The sequence below is a fragment of the Silene latifolia genome, unplaced genomic scaffold (genome assembly GCF_048544455.1).
Source record: "Silene latifolia isolate original U9 population unplaced genomic scaffold, ASM4854445v1 scaffold_20.1, whole genome shotgun sequence".
NCBI lineage: Eukaryota > Viridiplantae > Streptophyta > Magnoliopsida > Caryophyllales > Caryophyllaceae > Silene > Silene latifolia.
In genome coordinates this window covers 8,410,610-8,415,803 of record NW_027413163.1, presented here as the reverse complement: position 1 = coordinate 8,415,803, position 5,194 = coordinate 8,410,610, and the positions used below count along the sequence as shown (strand labels likewise).

The following is a 5,194-nucleotide window of genomic DNA, read 5'->3' as shown; positions in this document are numbered from 1 at the left end:
CACGGTTTTCTGCTGCCTCTAAATTTGTCCTTGTGTCGATCAACTCTATCGTGAGGGACTCTATGGTCCGTTTGGCTTCATCGATTTCCTCCCTTGTTGGGGACCTTCGGCTATTGTCAGTTACGTCACTCATCCTGCAGCATTGGAAGTATGAAACTTTTTGCATTATAAAAAGAAGTTTAAAATATTTCAACCAAATTAAAAGCAAACCAAAGCAGAAGAAAGAGAATTACCTTTTCTGCAGCATAGAGTATAGTGTTGACAGATAAGAAAAATAAACATGACAGAAAAATAAAGAATAGAAAGATAAGAAATTACCTTTTTGCAGAGGAGATAAAGTTTTTTTTGGAATGGACTTTTTCTGTGGGTGTGTTTGTTTTTTACTCGAAGTAGCAGTAATTTATAGGGGTTTGGGGAATAGAAACAGTTTTTCTGTAATAAAGTATGGAAAGATAAGAAATTACCTGTCTACCAACAGAAAAAAAAAAGATAAGAAATTACCTTTTGCAGAGGAGATGCAGAGTTTTTTCTTGAATACAAACAGTTTTTCTTTACTTATTCAGTGTGTGTGTGTTTTTTTAAAAAAAAAACCACGCAATAGCAGTTTTTATAGGGGTTGGGGAATACAAACAGTTTTCCTGTAATTATATTAGATTAGGTTAGGTAACTGTTTTTAATAAAAACTGAAAAGTGGAACTGCTTTTTATAAATATTAGTAACCTGTTATTATTCAACTATTATTGCAGTGTGTAATTTGCAGTTTTATTTTTGTGGGTGGTTTGTGAAAAAACAGTCAGATAATATTAACAAAAAAAATTAAAGTAACTGGTATTAATTCTCATATAATGTAGGTCTTACTTTATTATCTAGAAGATACATTTTAGGTTAAAATGTAATTCAAACAATGACAAATAGTAAAAGTCTTTGACATTTTTAGGCGAGGTCTTCATGGTAGCCGCTGTCTTTTGTGTCTCTTTGGTCTTTGTTAGTTCATGCATCTGATTCATATTCCTGCAATTTTTGCTTAGTATTTAGCAGCTACATTAATAGCAGAATAGCAGTAGAATAACATTAATAGCAAAGAGAATAACAACACATTAATAGCGAGAATAGTAGTAATCTAAATTTAGCAAAACACTCTGCTGTTATTGCGAACACTATCCATTTCCACAAAGAATATCCATTTTCTATTCAAAAATAACAACACATTAATAGCGGAATAGCAAAGTAGAATAACACAACAGCAGTGAGAATAGCGAGTAACACAGAATAATAGAGGAATAACAAAGAGAGTAAAAGGATAACATATTCCCGCAATTTTTGTTAGTTCATGCATCGATTTATATTCTTTGCAATTTTTGCTTAGTATTTAGAAGCTATATTAATAGCGAGAATAGCAAAGGAATAACATTAATAGCGGAGAATAACAACACATTAATAGCAGAATAGCAAAAGAGACTAAATTTAGCGGCTACTCTGCTGTTATTGCAGACACTATCCATTTCCACAAAGAATATCCGTTTTCTATTCAAAAATAACAACACATTAATAGCGAGAATAGCGGAGAATAACACAACGAGAAGATAGCGAGTAACACAGAATAATAGGGGAATAACAAGAGAATAATAGGATAACATTAGAATAATAGGAGAGTATTAGTCCGATTCATACCTCTTCGCTTTCGATTCTTCTTCATCATCGTCATCGAAGGGGGACTTTCAAAGAAATGGAAGAGTACAAGTTCTCTTTGTTGTGGTTCACCCACTTCTTGCGCTTTACGCATCTTCGCTTCCTCTTTTGTTGCTTGGTCTTGGCCTTTTCTTTGGAGGACCTTAATCTTTTGCCACTGCCCTTATTCTTGGCCTTGTTTGGCGGTCGAAGGTCAATATCATTTGAAGCTGTGATGCCGAGAAGAGCCTCGATTTCCTGGTTTTTGGTCTTCGGTTCACGTGGTCCTGTGATGTTCTCCCTGAACTGTGTCAGGATTTTCTGCAGTTGCTTCATGTGTTTAACCGTAGCATAACTGTCCATCACCCCGACAGTTGCATAAATTTCAGACCAAACGTTTGACATCTCAGCTTTCTTGATGTCAGCTTCGTCAATGTCTTCTATCACCTTTCCATCTTCATCTCGGACAACTGGCCTGTAGGATTTCTTTGTCCATCGAGCAAGGACATAAGTCTCAGGTATCCTGTGGACCTGCCTACCATTCCACACCCACGATATGCCGACGTACAATGCCATGCCTCTCAAAACGCACTTACATGCACATTTGCTCTCGTTCGTTTTGGTGTTAAATTCCACTCGGAAGTCTCGTGCTTCACCCATCACGAACGCGTCATGGTACTCCACTGTCCCTTCTCTTGTCAAATCCCCGACCCCCATGCTGCATATGGCATGTTTGACTTCGTGTTGAAAGTCGGCAAAGATTGGATGGGTGTAGACAAGTGAGGCATGCATCTCTACCTTCATCGGCCCTACTTTCTCGAGCATACTATGCTCATTGGCAGTGTCCAACCTCCTTTGTGTATGCCTTTGCTGCTCTATTGCGGAATTGTACCTCATCCAGAACTCGACGAGGGTTCCAAAATGGCTTTCAAACCACTTGAAATAGCTGTTTGAACTTTCGGATCTCTGGGTTGTTCGCAACAAACAACCTAGAGGGAGATCCCGAAAGTATGCCGGTATCCACTTTTGTCTGATTGCAAAGACATACTTCAACCACCGGTTGCTTTCCATACCATGGGCTTCAATAACAGTTTTCCAGTTCTGTTCAAATTCGTGTGGCTCGAGGTCGACATCCCACACAACGACATTTATGTCGGTCATAAAGTCTGTATCATTGCAGATTGCCCTTCCCACTTTCTCAGGCATTTTCTGCATGATATGCCACATGCAGTACTTGTGGACAGAATGGTTGAAGACATTTGGGCAAGCTTTCTTAATTCCGTGGGCATCGGTCCAGTAATTACACATTGAGGTTCTTCTTTGCCCCATTGCTTCGAGGAATTTTTTAAAAATCCACTCAAATGAATGCGACTCTCAAGTCAAGTAACCCAACTTCCGCAAAGTGACCGTCTTCTTGTTGTGGTCTACTCCGGTGAAGGGAGTAAACACCATGAAATATTTGTTTCTCCCATAAGTAGGGTCAAACGAGATCGTGTCTCCATATAACTTGTAGTTGTTTATCCCTTCCTTATCAGCCCAAATAACCTTCGTCAAGCATTTGTTCTCATCCTGATCATAAGCAAAATAGAACTCCTTTGTTTCAGCCAGCATTTTGAAATGCCCAATGAACATACTAGCATCCTTATCCCTAATGTAACACTTGATATTTCGTTTGAAGTTTTTGAAGTCTAGCAAAGTGGCACCGATATTCTGATAACCATTTGAGTATTCCTTGAGAATTCTGAAGCTCAATGTTGGACCTATGTTGAGCTTAGTATGATCAATTATGGTCCTCTTAATATAGTCATGGACGTCCCTTGAGAGCTTCTGGAACTCCCTGTTTTTGACAGAGTAAAGAGAGTGATTGTGAACGTCTACAAAGACATCCACAATAAACCCACCCGGTCTGTCAATCTGTTTTGTTTTGTCACAGTTCTCAACCTCATGTTTGCCTTGCAGCCACACCTTGTCGAGCATGCTTCTTTGGCTGTCTAATTAAGTCGCTCTTTGTTCTCTCTTTGTACTCAAATTTCCCGACTTCGTGATTTGTTGCTTCAAGTCGCAGCTTTCTTTTCATATCCCTATACCCCCTGCATTACTGGACCCAGGTGATTTGACGACGCGCCCCCTTATACTTTGCATTTGTGTACTTTCTCACATCAAATCCGCAAGCTAGTGCATATATGTCAGAAACTGTCTTTGCATCGTTCAAGGTAAGAAAGAACATGCCACGTTTAGGCGTAAAATCACTCTCAACAGTCCTTACCCACGCTTTCGGTCCCCCAGGGTGTCTGCTGTAATGAAGAGTTGGAACAAACTCATCGTTTTCTTCTTAAATCAACAGGTTGGGCTGGTGTATATATTGTTATTAGAAGATTCCCCAACAGTTAAGACTGCATTGTCTTCAACAATAGACACAATAGAAAGATCTGACGAAGAAATTAATATAATGAGTACGATCGGTGGACAACAAAATCACAATAACCTCACAATAACAAAAGAGCATGGGAAGAGATCAACATTGCGATAATGTGACAATAATAGTATGATAACAAAGTGCGAAGCAAATGCACGACAATCAATAACATCACAATAACACTAAATGTGTTTATCGTATGCTACTCTCTTATCAGCCGTATATTTTCACGCTAGAGCACAATAATATCACAACAATAGTAGCATAATATCAGAATAACAGTACAATAATCTCAACATGTTTCTCTACTTTTTACAATAATAGTACGAAGAATATCGTAGTAACAAGATTTCTACTTTATTACATACGAGATAATCTTTGTATTTATTATGTTACTCTTTTGCAAGGCATATATTTTCATGCTATTGCACAATAATAGCACAATAATATTACAATAATATCACAATAATAAATCGAATAATATAATCATGTTACTTTGTACAGATTACAATAATAGTACATTAATATCGAAATAACGAGTTCTCTTTTTCTACTCTAATACAAGCCAGACAGTACAATAATATCAGAATAACAGCTCAGAAACACATAGAAATCAATAATTGATTTATAAACACTCAGGCTAATAATAGTACATTAATATCAGAATAACAGTTCTCTTTTTCTCTTCTAATACAAGCCAGACAGTACAATAATATCAGAATAACAGCTAGAGAAACACATAGAAATCAATAATTGATTTATAAACACTCAGGCTAATAATAGTACATTAATATCAGAATAACAGTTCTCTTTTTCTACTCTAATACAAGCGTGACAGTACAATAATATCAGAATAATAGCTGCGAAACACATAGAAATCAATAATTGATTTATAAACAACGGCGGATAAAAAGATAAGAATCAATAGTAGTATTACCTGTTTCCATATTTACTGTCGAGTTGATTTCTTCGCTAACATTGTTATTAATCTCTTTGTCCATCTTTTTACACCTGAAAACAGTAAAATCAAGTATTCAATTCAATTAAAATCAACGAATTTCACGAATTGTATATTAATTTCGAAAATACGATTAAATACAGTAAAAATCA

General features: G+C 36.7%; 1 protein-coding gene across 1 annotated transcript; it reads right to left on the bottom strand.

The window, feature by feature from the left end:
- Positions 1–1,701: 1,701 nt before the first annotated feature.
- On the bottom strand, positions 1,702–2,997 carry LOC141638292 (protein FAR1-RELATED SEQUENCE 5-like). Its single transcript, XM_074447698.1, has one exon. It carries the CDS (start codon positions 2,995–2,997, stop codon positions 1,702–1,704), a length of 1,296 nt encoding a protein of 431 aa, XP_074303799.1.
- Positions 2,998–5,194: the final 2,197 nt, after the last annotated feature.

Excerpts from the sequence above, each read along its gene's own strand:
- LOC141638292 (XM_074447698.1), bottom strand. The coding sequence starts at position 2,997 with ATGGGGCAAAGAAGAACCTCAATGTGTAATTACTGGACCGATGCCCAC.